The sequence below is a fragment of the Anarhichas minor genome, unplaced genomic scaffold (genome assembly GCF_050575085.1).
Source record: "Anarhichas minor isolate MPS153535 unplaced genomic scaffold, ASM5057508v1 ptg000004l, whole genome shotgun sequence".
Taxonomy (NCBI): Eukaryota; Metazoa; Chordata; class Actinopteri; order Perciformes; family Anarhichadidae; genus Anarhichas; species Anarhichas minor.
Genome location: NW_027466450.1, coordinates 11,605,033 through 11,625,016, shown reverse-complemented (window position 1 = coordinate 11,625,016; position 19,984 = coordinate 11,605,033). Strand labels below are relative to the sequence as shown.

Genomic DNA, 19,984 nt, shown 5'->3' with positions numbered 1-19,984 from the left:
AAACTTCCTAATTTGTATAAGCCCCCTATTGTATAAATTGTCATCACAGCTCACAGCTGATGTTTTGAAACCCAACTGTAAATTGTGGTGAGTTTTGGGGGATTTTAGGCAACGCGGTTTTGAAATGTGCTGCAGCCTACCTTTAACACAGTGGTTTACAGTAGCTACATCTTAATCATGCCTTAGCTAACCACTGATGTAGGAAAAGCCATTTGAGAAATCTTTACAGTGCTGATATGCACAACATGATAAATCTGATAAATAGAGGAAACAAGCATAATCTGCTAATTTATGAATATAAATGCAATTTAGAGAAGAAAAAAATGCTGTTTTTTGTTTTATGGAAATGTGCTGATGTCCTGATGTTTTCAAAATGTTATGTTGTCACGCGGCTCTAAAAATCCCTCTTTAACACGAGGAGGAGACATCAATGGAATCAATGATGCAGATTGACTCATTGCTCTCATATATCAAAGACATAGAATGCCACATGGAGGAGATTCGGTTTCAGACAACCGTTTGAGAAGAGGTTGGGCGGTTTGGTGTGGCCCGGCCCTGTCATCATACCTTAACTGAAATCAGAGCGGGTTGGGTAAAGCAGTGAGTAAAATGGATGTTCTACACTCTGAGGCTCGATAGCCGTTTGATAGAGATCCCACATTACATGGTGTGTGGTTATTTTCGAATCCACTGGGGGTCATTTAGCACTTGGCAGCGCAGACATAACAGCACTTGAGAAGAGACAGGGTGTGTATAAAGGTGAGGACGGATTCAAACCTCCGCTGATGAAAACTGTCATCAGACACAGTTATAAAGTGATTTGTAGAGAGAAATACGAGGCTGGAAGAAGTCCCTGAACGACCAATCTAAATGTCAGTCCTTGCCTCATGCAGAATGAGGCGGGAGGTGCTATTTATGAGGCTCCTGCTGAGCTGATGATGTACCAGAAAAGCATGTGTAATCCCAAAATTGCTCTAATTTTCCAAGCTCTGGACAGACACCTGAAACATATACCAATTACTAGTGACCTTATTGAATTTAAGAGCATTTTGTATCTGCTGTGGTTACATTGCAACATTCTATTTTATGGGTTTTCAGTGCACTTGACAATAGTTTATTTATTATGTTATCACATTAATATGAATTATATTTCTTGTTATACTCCAATGTTGCGTGATAGTGTATCTGTGATCCTAATATGGTGTTTCTGACTCCCCTCCCTATAATAATCCCATAATGATGTTGTTGTAAATGTCATGTGTATCAGGCTATATTCTTCCCCAAAATACATCAGAGGATCAGCATAGACATTGTTTGCAGAGGTCTTTACTTCCTATTGCATTGAGCCACTCTGCATACAGTGAGTCTGATACAGAATGGAGAGCAGACATCTGCAGCAATCTATTGAAGATTAATCTAAGTCTTGTGTCATTAAATAAATGTCACAGTGGCCAATTAATAATGACACACTCTCAAACAACAGTCCTTTAACATGTGGTGTCCAGAGACTTGTTTTAAGGTTGTTGTTGTTCGTTTTTTTTTAAAAGGTGACAAAATAACTTGCAAGTTGTTTTTTTTGACAAAACGTTTCACAAAGTGACGCCCTCACAACACGCAGAGTCGTTCGCTTTTATAGTCGACCCGTTTTTGGAGCCGACGGCATCGTGCTGCTCCTCCTCGTGGGGGAGGGGGAGGGGGAGGGGCCAGGAGCACCGGCGGTAGACCTATATATATAGGCCTATAGGAGTTGTGTGCTTACGGACAAGCAACTCATCACCCTGCTGCACGCACAAACTAGTCCTGAAGTTACGTTGTCAACGAGTGGTAAACATGGACGTGAGTTCGTTTATTGTTTTTTTCTAACATGTGGCAGTTAGGACTGTTCTTGAAGCTGTTAATTGTAATTACTGTAGATCTATTTAAAAAAAAAAAAAAAAATTTCCACCCGTGTTTGCTTTGAAAAATGTTTTAGCCAACTCTAAATTTAGCAGAATGCATTCTTTTAAAGAGCAATTGTGTGAAGTAAAGTAAAAAACAATTTCTAACTTTTCAATTCTTTTTTTCTTTCAGAGTCACGACATTGACATGTCATTTGAGTTCTTTTACAACAGTTCTGACAACATCTCAGAGGAGTCTGGAGACTTTGACATAGACCAGGAGCCATGTGGCAGAGCTCTCAGCAACAACTTCAACAAGATCTTCCTACCAACGGTTTACGGAATTATATTTATTCTGGGAATCATTGGCAATGGATTAGTCGTTGTTGTCATGGGCTATCAGAAAAAGGTCAAAACAATGACGGACAAGTACCGGCTCCATCTCTCCGTGGCGGACCTCCTGTTCGTCCTCACGCTGCCCTTCTGGGCCGTGGATGCAGTCAAAACCTGGTACTTTGGGCAATTCCTCTGTGTGTCTGTGCACATGATCTACACAGTGAACCTGTACAGCAGCGTTTTGATTCTCGCCTTCATCAGTCTAGACAGGTACTTGGCAGTTGTGCGGGCCACCAACAGCCAAGCCACAAGGAAGCTGCTTGCAAGCAAAGTGATCTATGTGGGTGTGTGGCTGCCTGCAGCTGTGCTGACTGTACCTGACCTGGTGTTTGCCAGGGTGCAAAACAAAGGGTCTTCAAACTTCCTCTTTTCAGACGAAAGCATGGCGATGGCAGACTCCAGGATCATCTGCCAGCGCATCTACCCGCAAGAAACCAGTCTCATATGGACAGTTGTTTTCCGCTTCCAGCACATCCTAGTGGGCTTCATACTGCCCGGTCTGGTCATCCTCATCTGCTACTGCATCATCATCAACAGGCTGTCGCGAGGCACCAAGGGCCAGGCTCTGAAGAGGAAGGCGCTGAAGACCACGATCATCCTCATCCTTTGTTTTTTCTTCTGCTGGCTGCCCTACTGTGTTGGCATCTTTTTTGACAACCTGATGATGCTGAACGTGATCTCTTCCTCTTGTGTAATGCAACAAGCGGTGGAGAAGTGGATTTCTATCACAGAGGCGCTGGCCTATTTTCACTGCTGCCTAAACCCCATCCTCTACGCTTTCCTGGGAGTTAAGTTCAAGAAATCCGCCAGGAGTGCACTGACAGCCAGCAGATCAAGTCAGAAAGTAACTCTCATGACAAAAAAGCGAGGGCCAATTTCATCTGTGTCAACTGAGTCCGAGTCCTCAAGTGTTTTATCAAGTTAACAAACAGTCAAACTGCCTTGATACTCTCAGGAGTGAAAAAAACAACTAAGCTTCAATTTCAAAGAACTTACTACATTTTGTACAGATGTACAAAAAAGGAAAATAAGAGTTTTTGTACTTTTTGATTTGTTCGCCTTGTTTACTGCAATTGTGTTGTTATTGCAATTTGTGCAAGTTTGATGTTCCTCAAAGCAGATTGTGTCCGCAGGCAGTGCCTCAATTCCATTCACTCAGCTCTACAATCAAGATCCATTTTCTCTGTTTTCATCTTTACAATCTGTTCTGCTGTATCAAAGCTCAGAAAATGCCCTACTCTGTTTTCATGGATGGTAGCTGCTCTTAGAAACTTGTACATAGTTTGTAGAATGTGTGTGTTCGCACTTAAGCTGTGTGATTATCTGAACGCTATTATTTATTGCTGTCATTCCCACTGGACGTTTTGTAAAAGAACGGAACTGCATGCATGCTGCTTTTTTTATTTTTTTTACCGTTTTTTATGTGAATAAATAAAAATTTTGTAGTGCTTTTCATAATGTGTGGTGTGCATTTTGACCTAAAACCAACTTCTCCTTCCCTCAGGGGGTGGGGGATGAGGTGTGTGAGTGTGTGTGTGTGTTGGAAGGAGGGGATGTGGGGGAGGAGGAAGGAGGGGAGGGGGAGGGGGGGGTCAACCCAAATGTCTCCACCTGATCTGGCTAGAAAGCAGAAGGAGGAAGGACTGAGCAGACAGGCCCTGTAATTTCAAGAACATCTGTGCACTTTTACATCTTAAGCCATGACACAAAAGCTAAAGTCTTTGGTTATAATTAGCAACCATATGGCTCCTTAACAAGGAAAATAGCATGTTAAGTTCTCCTTTAATTTCCAGTTTTCTTTCTTTTCAGTTTGCAAGATATACAGCCTCTATTATGATTGGCTTGTAAACAAGTATTACCCTCATTCACTTCACAGAGTGGGTCAGTGGGTCAATTTAGCAATTTCCCTGCTCCCAAAACAAAACACAATAGTATTCAGGAGACAGGTTATATATTCTGAAGATGCAAATAGGCAGTCATAGTCTTTGTTTAGCACTCATGCAATATATCATTGGCAATAAATCTGCTGGAATTACATATGAAAAGATAAGACATAAAGTTGACATGTTTCAAACACAGACGCTGACATCAATCTTTTTGTGGGCTCTTCTATCTTCACTACATGCTGGAGATTTAATCTTGGGTGGACTGGTGACAGGGTGATGGTCAAGTTGGAGACCGAAGGAAGCTGGCAACAATAGATGTCAAGGAGAACGGAGCCGGAAAATGGCCGCAGAGCAATGTAATGCTGGCATCCCTTCAAAAACTCTTAAGGAGGCACATTTCCATTGCTTTACATTTAAAAAAGGTGTGAAGTGCCACCATCAGGCCACAAGGTTAATGGAAATTCAGGGTCTCTGGTCTCTCACAGTGCAACAGGATAAAACAAAAGGTGCCTTTTTCAGTTGGAAATGATCTCAGATGTTTCAGAATTAGCATAAGAGCTGCGCTGCCTCCGTCAGCAGGGACAGATCTGTGATTAACACTTCAAGTGTTCAGATGAATGCCCGTCATCAGGAAGGGGTTGTTAGAGGCTTCATGATCATATACTCTATATGCAGTTACATAGTGAACTGATAATAAGTGGGGGTAATATGGACCTAAATTACATGTGAGATATCCCGAATACTAATGGTTGAAATCTACAGATATTAAGAATTTCTACAAAATAACTGTTGCAAACTCCAATGAAACAAAAGTGTTTGGAAAATATATAGATTAAACTCTAAACCCTTCTTAGCAATTTCCTCTCGAGATATAAAAGGTTTATTTCATCTTATCTTAACCATGATTTGAAACACTTTGATATAATTTGCTTAAAACAGAGGCTCTGTAAAGACCACAGGGAGGACATGGTTCACAAATACACAACAATATGAAGTAATTTCCTTTGAGTTCACCACATTTTAAAATAATTTGTTTCTATGAATTTTACTGATTATTTTGCTTCTGTGGATGTATTGCATACCATTTTCTAAATACTTAACCATTATCACCATAACAAAAGATAATACTTTCATCCAAAGTGTCAAAAGTACCCACTTGAGTGCACAAACAGTACTCAGGGCCCCTTTGGGAATAAACCCTCGGTTGCAAGAAGGTGTTCTTACATAAAGCTTTTGCTCTGTGTGATGAGAAAATATTCACTGTCCACAACATTTATTGCCTCCTCCAGACTAACCAGTTTTTCACATGATAATATTCTCATGATACTGTAGCCATCTCTTGCAAAATCCTGTGCAAATTTGTTGCAAAATTCCAACCTTTCTGCCATCTAAAACAAACGAATGTGTGTACGTTGAAGAAGTGAAGAGTTTCTTGTTTGTTTTGTGGGTTAAAGGGCAAAGCTATTGGAATGGGAAGGAACTGCTTTCTACTGGTGATTCATTACCAGTGTGCATTTAAGTTTCTAGCTGTAACTTGAGACCATTGTCCAGAATCTGCAGGGCCTCATTTAAGTTTTGTTGTTAAATTAAACTTACGAGTGACAGTATAAATACCGGTAAGTGCAGAGATTGTTTCAAAGGCCTATTGCTAAGGATGGAAGGAAAATAAATACCACAGGTTCCTTTTGGGCAATGACCTGCTCCACTAATGTTTACATTGTTTTGATTGGAAAGTGAGCTGCAGGAAGGCTGTTTCCTGCATCAGGAGCTCCTGTGGCCAACAGCCTGAGAAGAGCTTTGATGACCCCCTACTGTATTCAAACCACCATCACTTGCTGTGCTCGGCCATTCCCGCAAAGGTCACTGGATACCTGGATGCACTTAGTGCACTCGACCAAAGGCATGGAAGTTCTTTTCACGGAGAGTGTCACTTTTAGTGTTTCAAGTGGGTAGATAAAAACTATGTATGACAAGGCATGGTGGTGTTTGAGTGCATGTTGTTGCTGGTGTGAGTGTTGATTTAGTTACTTCAGATATTTAAAATTTAAAAATACTTTAGACCACAGAGTACGATTTTCTCATGGTGGTCGTTTAGCTATTCCTATTATTTTTGGCATGTAGGCCTGTAGACACAAACAATTAAATGAATCATACACTGTCAATAGCTTAATGTTTTCCATATGTGCACACCATGCTGTATATACAATATATATCTTTACCTGTACATACTGTACATAATCATCCAGTCCATGCATATCCATCCAGTATTCTTTATATTATTTGTATTTTTTTTTTTTTACAACTTACAGAACACTTGATCTGTAAATAAACATTTTATTTTAGTTGTTTTGTTGGTCATTGGTGCATTTTATATATATTTACACCTCTTTTTTCTGCCACCTGTGTACATACCCGTCCTGTCAATGCTTTACCTTTATTTGTCCAGCTTTGTTGTCCTTGTTCCTAGCTGTTATTTATATTTATATGTAAGTGCAAGAGAGAGAGAGAAAATTGAATGAAGGCTATGTCCATTTTGTCTTGTTATTCAGATATTTCACTTATCAGACTAGCCTACTTATTTCTAATTGGCATAAAATGATCCCATTTCGCAGCAACATGTATAACTATGATCTAATTGACCCTGAGATACGGTTAAAGCCATTTTCCATCAGGTGCTTCCATTATTTTGTCTAGCCCATGAGCAGGCATGACCAAATAAATTAGTCGGAACTACACTTTAAAGACACTCGTTTCTAGCCGGAACCCAAAGTATCCGGCATTTGGTGCTCCGTCAAAACAAGTCCTTCCTTCTTTCCTGTGCACGTCCATGCTCCAAACAGCTGATGTGGTGCTTCTCTCTCTGCCAAACAGCCGTGAAAACATTCTGTCCTCGTTCTCCAAGAATATAGCTCGACATGACTAAAGAGGAAGCTCAGGGGTAAGAATAGTGGGGGAGTTGTGTGTGTCATAACCAACGTCTCGCAGAGGCGCTTTCACGAGCGAGTGCTAGCAGTACTACGGGTAGCAACTAGCTAGCATTACCTGAACGTGCAGCAGATTGCATCATCTGACAGTTTAAGTCAAGCCATCATGAAGTTTTTACTCACGTGAACAAAAGGTTTAAATAGCAGCAATATAAAGATTAACAGAAGATTAGCCCGTACGGATTAGTTAAGTATCCGCTGTTGGGATTGATTTGTTCTCTTTAAACACCGAATTACATGAAAGAGACGCACAGTTTATGATGGCCTTGCTCAATAAGCGATTTGCCTTTTGATAGATTCAGGTGACAAGACGTTACAAAGTCCCTTAGTTGTCTTGTGATTTCGTCATCTAATAGCTTAATATTAAAAACAATGTCAGCCTTTATATCAAGCCCACTTTGTTCTTTGTTGCAGACTCGAAGCTTGAAGGGGAATGAAGTAATTATGTCAAATAGTGCAAAGATCCATAGTTGATAACTGACTCCCTTATCACCCGGATAACATCTTGAGTCATATTCCAAGATGTTAGTCTGTAGTCTGCACATCCCAACCTGTCACATTCCACCGCTGTGCTCCTGTCAGTGTCTCCTCTGGTCATGGGGCCAACTCGAGTTCTGTTTTAAAGTTTGAGTTCTAGACGGGAAGGAATGTTTGAGCTGTCAAATAAGGAAGTCCACCTCAAGTTACTTTAACTTCTTGTCTAAAATGCACTGAGTGACCAGAAACAAATAAATACTGTATGATGAAATGAATACACTCAAAATGTTTGGCTGGCTAGTTGTAGGACCGCTTAGCTTGCTTTTTAAAGCAAAGATCTTGGATGACGAAGCCTCATGCAGGGATTGCTGACAGTTTTTTTTTTTTTTTGTGCAACTGTTCCATCCATTTATTGTTTTCATGTTATGTATTCACTCAAGTGTCAATATCTGTTGTTCAGTTTAGGCAGTTTACTGATTCTGTTTATGTTTAACTGTGAAACATATAATCATGTTTCTGTTCATTTTACAGTTTGAAGAATGGACAACGCCAAAGTTTACGTTTTGATTTGACAGAAGTTTGTAGTTGTTTGGTGATCCAAAAATGGTGAAAATGATTGTTGAATTGAGGTAAATGGGGAACTACATCAAATCATCCGTTTACGAATTCTCACACAACTCGTGCGGTTTAATCCAGGTTTTATTTATCCAGTCGTACGCCCAATACTTCCCAAACACATGCATTATTGATATTTAAAAGGCCTTATGCATAAACAGTCTCAGGCTTGCACAGGTGCGCTACTCGTCCGTGTGAGAACTGTTTCTGCCAAACTGTTTTAAGTGAAAATTATTCTTCATTCACCTTGGAGGCACGCGAGAAAACCTAAGTTTTCCTCACAAATTCAAGGGGTGAGCAATTTGATAAACAGGTGATTGTTATTGGGGGTAAAACATTCCTTTAATCTTTAGTCCAGATTCATAACACGGCCACAACTCAAGGTAGCATTAGGCTACTCATACGTATGTTTTGTTGTTTGCTTAATAGCTGCTATGCTAATTCAAAACGGTACATTTTTAAATCAATTGTACGACAAATTTATCTTCAGGAGTGACAGTGAAATATGGGATCTTAGTGCAGTGCAGCTATTTTCGTATAGCGTAAAAAGTTCTCATGGGAAATCCAAAAGGATTTGTCGACAGGTCGTTGGAACCGTGTTAGTTTTACATTTGAGGAAGTCTAAAACATGGTCGACAGTCCTCCCTTGGAAGACGAGGACCTGATCTTTTGTGACTTGTTTCTTGTTTGGGCTTTATTGCTATGTATAGTCGGCCTTTGGTCTTTGTTGTTTCCTGTGACTAAATAGGAGCAGCTCCCATTTTGCTCCCAGGCTTCCTCAAGCGCTACACACCTGGCGGTCGGGGAAACTGCACTCACTCATTGACCTGCAGTCTTAGCACACACAAGTCTGATTTGGGGAAAAGTGCAAAGTTCAGAACATTTGTGATACTAAGTCTGTGTCCACCTGGTTTATTGCAGCTGTTTCTTTGACAGCCTTTTATCCTTTGACCTAACATATTGTCTTATCTCTTCCTCAGTCAGCCAAAGGTACCGCCCTCATGAAGCAATGTAGACCGGCATAAATCATTGCACTTCTTTTTTTAAATTTTCAGTTTGAAAGGCAGGTTTTTTTTAATTCACAAAAACAAACTTATGCTTAACATTTAAAGATTAGATTCATGGCGATTTGTGCGTGTTGTGTACTGTTGTATTTAGTCTACTGTCCTGTTGCTGCTACAAAACAGCCTTTACTTTGTAGGCGCATGCTTATCAGCACTGCCATTGTGTAGTGTGGCATTTAGCAAATAAAGACACCTTTACTTTCAGATAAAACTAAATGTTATCATAATCGGATGAATCTGTATTCTACATAAACTCTATAATGGATTAGAAAGTGCCGCTGAGACTACTTTCTTCTGGTGTTTATCGAGCTAATCTTACGTCTCTGACGTCTCTGCTTTTAGCCGCTCTTCATCTCTCCGTTCACTCAGGCTACAGCTGTTTGGTTTGAAACAACAATGGGATTAAAGGTACTGCTCAGACTCAGAAGCCGGGGGGGGGGGGTGGCGATGGCTCACAATGCATTTTCCCAGGCGGTCAACAACTTCCTCATGGGGGACGCAGGATAAATAGAAGGTGGAAGTTGACTTAAATGTTTGTGCTGTGTACCTCTTCCTGTTTCAGGGCGGCGGAGGAGGAGCAGCAGGCTCAGTCAAAGAAGGGCCTGAAGAAACAGCAGAAGGAAGCGGAGAAAGCTGCAAAGAAGGCTGAGAAACAGGCCAAGCTGGTCAGTGTTGTTGTTTTTCTTTTTTTCCTCTGGTTTGTTGTTTCACATCCGCCTCCCCCTCTTACAGCTGGCAAGGCTGTGACGTGCGGTTCTGCAGGGCATTGTGGGTCCAGGAGGGTCAGTTAGCCGCAGGGAGGCAAGAGTATCCATTGTTTAAGTATTCCTGTCATTTTGGATTTGTTTATGTCTAGCCAAACAAAGTGCTATTTTCTTCTACACTGAGTTCACGACATACTAGCGCTTCTTTAACACACGTGCATGTCGAGAGGACATTAAACGTTTTACACAGTAACGCACTACAAAGTTGTTGAAATCCCACACACGGTCAAACAGTCACTTTACAAGCGACAGACCTTTGTATCTGGTAAAGTGGAGTAAAATAAATCAGGATTGCACAGGATTCTTTGGTCCTTTCATGCTGTGCAAACTGAGTACCGTGTTTCTTTATATCCAACAAAGCATGTGGATCAGTAGCCGGTGTCAAAGTACTTGGAGTGCCACATTAGTTTTTTGTATCTCACCAGCAAATATGAAGTGACAGCAATCGGTGCATGCATCTGCGTTTCATTGCCACAGATGTCACTGGTTTTGGATTTGTATGAGCTTTTAGAAACTTTGGAGACGCAACGATTTTATCTGTTCTGACCCGATACTGATGCCTGTACCCCAAACTCAAGGTGATGAAGTTCCACCATTGTTTAAAGTTAGTGATGTCGTTCATGTTACACCCTGAGTTGAGTTGGAGCTTCCCCCACCGGCTTCGGCTCTTTTGCGATATTGTTTCCACTGGTGACGTCTTTGCCTCCGAGATCGATTTGCTGATTCACTTCCTCATTACGTACGTGGCTGTTGCTGCACAACTCGTTTCTTACTCGACCTGCAAACCGTCCCCCAGAAAGACTCATTTGAGAGATTGAGAGGGAGCGTTACAAGAGTAGTGAAGTTCAGTGGTAGAGAGAGAGTTAGGGTGGACGCGTACAGGCGTTGGTGATCAGAGCAGAAGTGGAATTGGCAGTAAAGTTGTCAAGTGTTAGTTGATGTACAGTGTAATCTTCAGACTGTCCATAAATACATGCTGCTCCTCCTCACCACTAACATTTGAGAATGTGGGCACGTTGTTAATTCCCATGGGATGAAGCCTAACCTATGTCTGTTTAACAAAGCAACAATAAATACATCCTCAGTTATTTGACTTAAACATAGTTTAATCATATGATATCATACTTCAGTACACAATAGACAAATATTACCGGGACGGCTACAGACGGACATTTAATATCCAGTGTCACACCACTGCTGACTGTCCCTTTAACAATGTGGCCACAATTAAGCACCTTGACTGTAGACGGTCGGTTTTGCTCCAGATATTAATGTTACTTTATTGATGCAGTGTTTCCAAACACCTTCCAGACAAGAGCAGGACATGTACTCGTAGAACCACATTGACTGAGTCTTTGGTGACATCAGCAAACATCTGGTTTCACAGTAATGGCCTTCCACTGCTGTCACTTTAAATGTGTTTTTTTGTGAATCCCATGCTGGATTTGACGAGTCACAGAAGTAGATTACAGTATCAGAATGAGGTCAGTATTTATTGTGGATTGGTTAAGTTTGACTGATATCCAATTAGGGCAACGAGGTCAGTATCATTTTCCTCAGGCAGTCCGTCGAAGCAAAAATCTGCAGGATATAAATGATTAGTCGGTATCCGTTGTTTAAAATGTGTCATCTGGTTTGACACTGGCTTATCCGAGACTAATTAGACTCCCTCTGCCTCAGTGTGTCATGATCCAACAGCCTTTTATAGGTGGAAGCAGCAAAGTATCCTGTCCTCCAGCTGAATTCGTCCTGTCAGCATGTTTCACGGAGGTAGCAGGTGTTGCCACTGCTTTATATCTTGGCTATTGCTGCCTATATATCGGTGTGGCATAGCAAGCATTGCCTCGGGGAGGACCTGGAAGTTGAGTTTGAATGTTCATCGAGTGCAGTGTTAGCTCGGTTATTTGCCATCGTGCACTTTTTTATTTTTATTTTTTTTTTTGTGCTGACACTTGTCACTTTAGTGGCCCAACGTGAGAGCCAGTCGCTTCACGGCTGTAGCCGGTCTATATCCAGTTGATCATGAGCTGCAATATCATCCATCATGTGACTGGATTATCATAACAAGGATGGCCGATTCCAATTCACTCCGCCGCCACCAGCCATTTCCCTACACCAATATCAATTTGCATAGGAAATGGAATTGTAACTTTGCCAAGGCACAACCTCATCGCACTCTGGGAGTCATTTGCCTAGAAGTCAATACGGAGATAAAGAATCTGTCCACTTACGCTCTTTCTATTACAAAGCAATATCTCCTCCTGCCATTACTCATTGTCTGTGATGTGTTCGGGCAACGTGTAGAGGAGCAGTGCATTCCAGGGATCCAAGGCTCGGCTCCAGGACGGAGCGATGATTTATTAACTTTATTCAAACCCCTGATGGCACAAGATGAAAACACAATTCACGTGACTGCTGTAGCAAAACGTTTAAAGTTTCTTTTATTTATTTTTTTAACGTTTGAATTAATAGATTGTCCTCTTGTTGTTATTTCCTGGCTATTTGCAATGCCCTTTAAATCCCGGTCTCCTCCTTGTGTTTCAGGCTGACGAACAGCAAAGCACCGAGGAAGATGTAAGTACCCCCCCCCCGGACCACAGTGCTCATCCTCTCAGATCAATCCACTGCCTGACTCTACCTCTGCCGTCACACCTTTTGCAACAGTTTGTATGCAAATGCCTGCACACTGAGCTCTGTGTCTCTGTTTGGCAATTTTCTCCTTAGATTGTGATAAGAGTCATTATTTGTTCTGTCTGTTATCTCACATGTGGTAGACAGACTGTCGCTTATGAAATCAAAAGTGGTGGAGTTTGGTTATGAGAATAATAGAGTTGATGCGCATACGCTCAACGTGACGCAATGTTTTATTTAGCCGTTTGATGAAATGGCGGAGATGTCACGCTTTGATTCTTTCAGGACTTCGCCAAGGACAGATATGGCGTGTCGGCTATGATCCAGTCCCAACAGAAACTGGGTTAGTAAGAAAGTTACTTCCTTCACTCAACAACCAAACGTCCTCTCATTGCTGAAAACACAAGATTTACAATGGTACTAATTACAAAAGTACTAATTACAAAAAACATTTTGCTTCTCCTTAATGTTTCGACCCTTTTCTCTGTCTCACGCGGTGATATTTGATGTTTTCAGAAGGGTTGAATGTGGTTTCACTCGGTTGGAGTAACGTTTTGCGCTGCCTCTGCCTCCATTCATCCCATTTGACGGACGACTCTCTTCAGATAGTTTCTAGTGTATTTCATTATGTGACAGCTGTCCCTGATGCCGCTCTCTTTTCCAAACGCGTGTCTGCACAATATCAGCGTAGTGCATGAAAAATGTATTCACCCTTTATCGCAAATCAATTCACAGAACAGGATTATACAGAATACGGAGTAAACAGAAAGCCTTCCTCTCGTTGGACCAGACGTCTCTTTTAATATTATTTATTAGTGTTGGGGGCTTTTCTTTCTTATCTGTGTGCTGCATTATTCTCAATTTCCTGTCAATCATCTGGCACTTAAGAAGTGGAAGTCTCTTAAAAACACACATCACTACAAGCTGCTGTGTCTTTTTATCTGAATGTGTGGCTTTGCCTTACCAAGGATAGTAGTTCATTTAAAAATTTGCTTGAAAATGTGTTTTATGTTGTTTTTAATGTCTTAAACTGGTGCAATTATAGACTAGTGTAGCAAAGTCCATTCACTCCTTCCTGCTTCATTCAAGTCATTCTCATTAAAGTCACACATGGGCAGGTTGAACATAGATGCTTTGGTGCAAAGGGTTAAATGGCATATTTCATCTTAACATCCACTCTTGTGGTGAGGCATCCTGAAATAAAGAACGCGCCGCAACTCTCAAATTCTGTGTTTTGTGATACAAGACGACGTCCTGATCCAGGAACTTCTCAGATTACCTTAATCTGGCTGTCAAGAGTTACAGATAATACGATTACAGCAGATAGACATCAGGAAAAATGCTTCTGGTCTCTTCTCTCAACACGATTGCAGCGGCGATAATTGCAGTAACTAATAGTGTGGATGAAAGAGGCAGCAGGCGGACCTGTCGAGGTCGTCCATCTGTCTGGATGCTCTTTCAGCTCCAGTGGCAGCAAACAAACTAGGGCCTCCTTCACCTGCATGCCGAGCCTAGCCATTGGGACGGTGTGTGTGTGTGTGGGCCCTTTCATGTGGGTTGACGGAGAGTTCTCAGCCAAACGGGCGGCTCTGTTTTCTCTGGTGTAGCCTCGGTGTCTGCTTCTCCTGCTCGCTGATAATAAGGAGAAAGCATGCCTCTGAGTGACACAGGTGAAACTAGAGTCAATTTGTCATATAGCCCACAGAGAATGGGCGAGTCAGACAGCTTTTTCGGCAGCCCTCCTAGTGTGTCTTATTTATTAGGCACCTCTGTAATTTGAGCATTTTATTGTGCGTATGTCTGCACATGCATGCTTATTCAGATTTCTTTCTGCCTTTGGGAGTGTGCGGGGGGGGATTAGGAGGGGTGTTAGATTCTTTACACAGAGGTGGTGAAATCGAGGCAGAAATGTCCTTTGAAGTAATAAATCCTTTATGTGTGTGTGTGTGAGCCAGACAGGGTGTTGGTGCGCATCCAAGACCTTTCTCCTGAGAAAGCTGACCAGCTGATCTGGCTGCGTGCCCGAGTCCACACCAGCAGAGCCAAAGGTGAGATCACACCCCATCTTTGTTCACCACTTTTCTTTTTCTTTTTTATATAGCTTAGAGACACAAACAGGCAAGATTAGATGACCCCCGTGCTAATCCTTGGTGCGCTATAGTCAATTGTTTAAAACTTCTGCCCTTGGGCCAGCTCTCTACGTCACTCCCTTTCTTTTCAAGACCAAACCGGTTGCCTCTGACTTGCTTCTATATCTTCATGGCCAAGATGACTGATAACACTCTCTGCAGGCTGATCAACACGGAAGCTCAGAAACGGGAAGCTTTTACTGCGAAAATCCAATCCAAACTGTAACCCAGTATGAAATATCAATTTGAACTACCCCCCGTTTTCTACTTTATATTCCTTTTGTGCGATTGTGCACAGACTTGCAGAGCAGTTTTATTTTTTTGTTTTTTTTCCATTCCTTTCACGTCGGGCAGAGTTTGACAACCTGAGGGTGTTTTTGATATCATTGTCTTGACTAGCATGTCGCTGCCAACTGCAAAGTCGGATAACCTCTATTTGCCGGGTTCCTGCTACTGGCAGCCGTGGAGTTTCTCTATTTGAATACAATGAAGCTACTCAGCCCTGCTGGGTTCTTGCATCTCTGTGTCAGCCCTTTTCTGCTGCTGTGCTATAAACCTATAATTACAAATAAACTAGGGTCTCAATGATTATCTTTTTGGCCATTTCCTTTTACAATAACTTCAAGAGTCACTTCCCCTCCACTCATGTCTTCATTCTCTCTGCTCGCTGTAAGGATGTCCGTGTGAGCGGAATAACATCCTGATTTGGTCTGGGATGAGGTGCGTCTATTTGGTGGGATTTTGGCATTGCTATTATCTCCATCACCCCCCCCCCCCCTCCTTTCTCACAGGCAACGAACATCAAAGTACCTGGGTGGTCTGACTGTCTACTGCCCGAGGTTTTTGTTGACTAACTTGTTTACACTCCTCCTAGGTGTGTGTGTGTGTGTGTGTTTGTTAGGAAGGTAGCAATCAACCTTTCTCCACACAGTGCTCTTCAAAGAGAGGACTCTGTTCCCATATGTTTGACACTTTACCTGTCGTTGACAAGGAAGGTCCTTGCAGCTGGGGTGGGGGGGGGGGGGGCAGCCTCTTCATCTGGAGTCACATGTAGACCTTCTGACTGAACGAAGGCACTGTTGCTTCAGAGAGAGTGCCCGAGCTTTTATTGTGACAATCCTGTTAAGCTTGCGTAGAAGAGATCTTAACAGCCACGGCGCTATCTGTTGTTGTTGTTTTTGTTTTCAGGGAAGCAATGCTTCTTGGTCCTGCGCCAACAGCAGTTCAACGTGCAGGCACTGGTCGCGGTGGGAGATCGTGCCAGCAAGCAGATGGTCAAGTTTGCCGCAAAGTGAGTACCGAGACTGCTTTTCCTGTCGGAGAGGGCAAAAACAATGGTGGGAAAATCCTGGTTCCTAATCGTCCACCGATCCATTTTCACACATTCTGAGTAAAAGGGGGGGGGGGGGGGGGGTTTGGGGGAATCCATTATTTTTCACTCAACAACAAAAGCTGGCTGTTAACAAGGCGGCATACAGCGGTGTTTTAATGGAGCAGTTCCTGTCGAGATGGCGGATACAGCAGCTCGGGTCAGCGGAGGAAGAAATACTTCAGAGCCAAGCGTCATTATTCATGTTAGCAGCCAAAGTGTAGCCCATTAGTGGTCGTCAATGAATGAACGCAGCTATCAGCGGATATGCACTTTATTAAAAAGGCGGAAGGCGGGAGGGGAGGGGGTGAGTAATGCTGCTTTAGGCCGACATTGTATGTTCACTAGGGGAGTCCTTCATGAAATCGTTTTTCAAATATCACACATTAATGACATCGTTCATGTAATGTACGTGAAACATGCAGCACTTTTAATCAGATGTGCAAATTCATCTGTTTCTCCACTGCTTTCCATTCCATTGTTTGATGAATTGAACACGTTTGTAAATGGGGAAGAACATAATTGTCATGTGTTACTTAAATGGCACCTCTTCAGACATTGCTTAATTAAGTGAAGGGCAACACCCACAACTGTAATCCACCACACAACGAAATGGCAGTTAAGACGTTGGATAATAAAGAACTTAAGCAATGCAGAGATTGCAGCTGTATTTAAAACAAGCCTCCTATTGAGCAGCAGCTATCGTAGCATTACAGCCACGTCTGCGGTTTCCCAGTAAATCTTCCAAAAAAGTTAAAAGGAATCAGTTTGATTAAAGCTATTAACATCACTGGCTGAGCAGTTTCCAACAACATTGGGATGCGTGAGCTACCTTGTTGTTGCAGACGATGCCCAGCGCTGAGGCCACTCTGGGTTGACCAGAGGACCAGTGTCTCTTCACAGCTGCAAAACACTCCTAAAAAAGACTTTTAAAAGGTATATTAAATAGCAATAGCAATTCTTGTACTACGGTGAGAAACATTGACATGCATACAGCCAGATTTATTGTAACACATGAAAGACTTCATGGAATGAGTCACTGATTAATGATGGAGTTTATGTACACACCCCGACTGAGTTATATCCAAACAAATCAGGGCTACTAAATGACTGATGAAAATGTGCATAAATTACCATTTTACACACGTATACAATTTCTTGCCGTATGTTGAGGTTTACAGGAACACGGGAACATTTTTTTCTAATGAGGGCGACGTCACTGCTGCTCTTGACCTCTGCAGCCTGAACACACTGACCCCACTTTGTTAGAAGTGCCAGAATCCCCTGACCGCGCCGCGCACTCAGCCGGCCTGCTCCCAGCCGTCTGAGTAAAAGTGTCTGTTGCCCCACGGTGCTTTGTAGCTCAAACTGCATTGTGTTTAGCGTTGTAGAAAGGTTTGCATCATGTCGCAGGATATTGCATTTTATACCGTAACTTGTTTTATTTGTAGCAGTTTTTCAATCTGATTCTGTAATGTTGTGGTTACACGATTGCCAAGACAACACGGTCTTACAACAAAACAAAGAAATTGCAAAATCACGCTACAGTGTAACAATTTACCGAGAGGGTTTTTGAGCGTTGCTGGTAGTATCAAAACCATACGTGCACTTTATATTTAAGTCTTTAACAGCTGGTCCTATCGGTTCCTGTGGCTTTCTGGCCCACGTCTAGTTTCACACACTTTGGTGCGATGATTGACGAGCTCGGTAAAACCCCGGATTACAAGTAAATCCTCTCATAATCATGCCGAGGGCCGTTATGGCATTACAGGGGTGGTCTCCTTTCACATATTGTGTGTCCAAGTCATTTTCCTCTCACTCACACGATTTAATTAAGTGATCTTCATTAACACCACTCAAGTACCTCTCGAGTGCCCACTGTAGAGCAGGAGGGAACTGTGGCTGATTGTTGTGTACACTGAGGTTTGACGGTTTGATTTAATCCTCAATTGGCTGATTCAGTCCGAGCATGCCCTGTGTGAGACCCTCGCTAGTCAATGAGAGCAGCAGCCCTCCATCAAATGTTCTCCAAGTAGTTTCAAGGGTAAAAACACTCTCACTTACATCTACAGGTATGTAGCCAATCAGATTCTTTGTGTTTTGTTCTGGTTCCACTTCAACACAATGGAGGCGAATGACATTTCATAGCTCTCTTTATTTAGAAACGTAAAAGACTCATTGCAACGTCTCTTACTCTGAATGTAGCAGGTGTCCTGCATCAGTTTGGGAAACCATCATGTTGGTCTGCAGCTCTGCTGAATCTTTAATCTCTGTCCGTCCTTTTTGTTTGCCTCAGCGATAAAGCGGTCAAAAGTCTCGCAGGATAATGAGTTTGAGAGAGATCTCGGGTCCCGAGGGTAACGTCTGGCACGAGGACTGAAAACAACAGGATTGGAAAAACATCCACTATGCGTAGCGTCTTCCACCTTTTTGGAGTTGGAAAGTCAGTCTGGTGAGCTCTGCTCGCCAGTCGGGTTATTTAGTGCTGCATTAGCAGCTGAAGGAAACGCCACATGCGTCTTCCATGGCCACAGTGTTGTGTTCCCGGGACACTGATTCAGTCTGAAAGCAGTCTCTCTCCCCTTTACTCGTATTTCTCATCTCCACGTGATACTGTCAACTCTGTCTTGAGTTAATCAGTCGTTTTCTCAGTCGCCCGGCCTCTGGGCCACGCAACAGTGGTTATTTAATGTGGGGATTTATTTATCCAACTGATTTCCTACTAGAGGGGGAAGAACTACGGCGGCAGCTGTCGTGGGGCTGAAGGGACGGCAGCACCCCAGTGTTCAGTCCCTCATTACTGCTTTTTAATGAGGAGGAGTGAAGGATTACAGCAGGTTTCCCATCTGGCCTCTTGCGCTGCACGACAGTTGGTGTTGTCGCTCTTATCTGTGACGATGCTCTGGGTTTCAAGTGAGAAAGCTGTGTGGGAAGATGCTGCATTGTTTTGAAAACCTCACAGTGACAAAAACAATGTAAACGGCTTCTCTTCACATGCTGCAGTTTACTCTATGAACTGTACAACTGGGGAATTCCTGCCCCTCGGGGTCAATACGTTGTTGTAGTTGTGCGAGGTACTTTCCAGCAGCCGTAAAATGATGTAAGCTGCAACACGTTTTCTCAAAGGTCGACAATCCCCCTCTTACTCTCCGGCTTCTATTTATTTACTTCTCCTTTTTGACTGATATCAAAATGAATAAGGCCATTGAACTATGTGATTATGCATAATTACTATAATGTGTCCTCGCTGCCATCTGCCTCGAAATGAGCTGGTTCTGGTTTGATGGCTCACGCCCCATTTGATGGACGGTTGGGGCAAGTAGGACCTTATACCCCTCAAAGAGAATCTGAACAGGACTCCTTTTTGGGGAAAAATAATAATATTGTGACGGGGGTCCTTTCAGGGTCCCATTGTCCTGAATTTATTATTTATTAGTTACTAAAATTGTGGTGTCATGGTGTATTTTTTGAGATGTTCCGTAGCAGACGGCCAAATCTGTCCAATAAAGATGTGTTGAAACAGTGAAACACTTTGAGCCTAACATCAGGAGACACAGGAAGGAGGAAATCTGCTTCTTGTTGCAGCCCCAACTCAAAATCACACAAACATATGCCACACGACGCCTTTGCACATGGCACCATGAGAAACATGAGAACGCTCGTCTGCATGCATGCATCAGTCCCAGTGTAATGGAAATATTGTTCTCGGGCTGTTCGCCCCCCACACAGATGAGTTTGTTTTCTAAGTGCTATCTGCTGTTTACACTCCACCCTCCCAACTGTCTCCACCAG

At 42.6% G+C, this 19,984-nt stretch overlaps 2 protein-coding genes across 2 annotated transcripts in view; both read left to right on the top strand.

Annotated features, from left to right (window-relative positions):
* Positions 1 to 1,747: 1,747 nt before the first annotated feature.
* Positions 1,748 to 3,731, top strand: cxcr4b (chemokine (C-X-C motif), receptor 4b). Its single transcript, XM_076109364.1, has 2 exons — positions 1,748 to 1,836; positions 2,071 to 3,731. The coding sequence occupies exons 1-2, from the start codon at positions 1,831 to 1,833 to the stop codon at positions 3,196 to 3,198; spliced, it is 1,134 nt and encodes a 377-aa protein (XP_075965479.1). The 5' UTR covers positions 1,748 to 1,830; the 3' UTR covers positions 3,199 to 3,731.
* Positions 3,732 to 6,937: 3,206 nt separating this feature from the next.
* dars1 (aspartyl-tRNA synthetase 1) overlaps positions 6,938 to 19,984 on the top strand; it is a 25,459-nt gene continuing 12,412 nt past the window's right edge. The window contains exons 1-6 of the mRNA XM_076109304.1: positions 6,938 to 7,097; positions 9,862 to 9,964; positions 12,608 to 12,637; positions 12,980 to 13,037; positions 14,650 to 14,742; positions 16,012 to 16,114. Coding sequence (XP_075965419.1) covers positions 7,075 to 7,097; positions 9,862 to 9,964; positions 12,608 to 12,637; positions 12,980 to 13,037; positions 14,650 to 14,742; positions 16,012 to 16,114 — 410 coding nt within the window. The 5' untranslated portion in view covers positions 6,938 to 7,074. The remainder of the gene's footprint in view (positions 7,098 to 9,861; positions 9,965 to 12,607; positions 12,638 to 12,979; positions 13,038 to 14,649; positions 14,743 to 16,011; positions 16,115 to 19,984) is intronic.